At 44.7% G+C, this 1,234-nt stretch overlaps 1 protein-coding gene across 1 annotated transcript in view; it reads left to right on the top strand.

The window, feature by feature from the left end:
* LOC109292274 (carboxypeptidase A1-like) overlaps positions 1 to 970 on the top strand; it is a 33,225-nt gene extending 32,255 nt beyond the window's left edge. Inside the window, exon 11 of the mRNA XM_019509663.1 lies at positions 730 to 970. Coding sequence (XP_019365208.1) covers positions 730 to 917 — 188 coding nt within the window. The 3' untranslated portion in view covers positions 918 to 970. The remainder of the gene's footprint in view (positions 1 to 729) is intronic.
* The last annotated feature ends 264 nt before the right edge of the window (positions 971 to 1,234 follow it).

Below are 1,234 nucleotides of genomic sequence, written 5' to 3'. Positions count from 1 at the left end.
TTAGGGCTGGAAGGGACCTCGGAAGATCATTGAGTCCATGATGATTATGGCAGAACCTACCCTTTAGAAGGGCACGTCCAGTGTCTCCAGTATTTTAATTATTATGCTTAATCCACCTATTAAATTTGAGGCCTGATTTCTCCATTCCTCTGCACTTGAGAGAGGGTTTGCTGGAGACAGCTACCTGCTTTGCAAGTGAGAAAGGTAGAATCCAACTTCCAGACCTACTTTCCTATGCTTCTATGAGCTTCCTCTGGAAAAGTGGCATAGTTCCTTGAAATTGATGTGATATATTTTATTAGACCAACTAAGGAGTTGTAAAAAACTTCTTAGTAAGCTTTTGGGTGCAGTCAACCTTCATCACTTTGCCTTTCTATGTCCTTAGACCAACATGGGTACAACCAAAAACTTAGCATAGTTCATTAAGTTATCTGAGGCAAACATCCTAATGTTTTCAGGAGTTTGCATTTTGGGTATTTGGGTCATCAGCCGAGTTTGAATTTGTGCTCTAAAGTTTGCTCATTGGATGTGGTGTCAATGGGGAGACCCTTTTGTCTGGTTTTATTTATTTGCTGTAAGACAAAGCGTCTCTTAGCAAGGATATTGTTGTATGTGATTTTGTTCAGAACTGGCCCTTTTGCTCTGCACTTCTGGTAAGTACCAGCAAACAGGATACATTCAGGATGAGTAGTCACTTGCTTCTGTTTGGATGGTGTTTCCTGAATTTAGATCAAGCCAGCGGTGGAACCATTGACTGGACTTACAACCAGGGCATTAAGTACTCCTTCACATTTGAGCTGCGGGACACTGGCCGCTATGGGTTCATGCTCCCCGCCAACCAGATCATCCCCACCGCTCAGGAGACATGGAAGGCACTGATGGTCATCATGGAGCATGCGCGGGACCATCCTTATTAGAATGAAACAGACTCAGAACTTGCTGACTTCTCTGGAAACACCTTGCTAGAGAAAAATGCAATAAATATACACAGCCAAAGGAAGAAGAGTATGGTCTCTCACCACCCCTTCCCCAATACTAAGATTGGTAACTTTACGAGGTTCTGCCTCCCAGTCACTCCCTACACATTACCCTTTAAAGTAGGGTTGGCCAAACGGCAGCACAAGTGCCACAGGCAGCCTCTGGTGGGTGGTACACAACAGATCAGGGAAGGAAGAGGCAGCACAGCAACAGATAGATCAGGAAGCAAAAAGCAGAGCAGGAGATCGGGCAGAAG

Source organism: Gavialis gangeticus, unplaced genomic scaffold (assembly GCF_001723915.1).
Source record: "Gavialis gangeticus isolate Ggan-Ray unplaced genomic scaffold, GavGan_comp1, whole genome shotgun sequence".
Classification (NCBI taxonomy): Eukaryota; Metazoa; Chordata; order Crocodylia; family Gavialidae; genus Gavialis; species Gavialis gangeticus.
The sequence above is the reverse complement of the archived record's forward strand: the minus strand, read 5'-3'. Positions and strand labels throughout refer to the sequence as shown.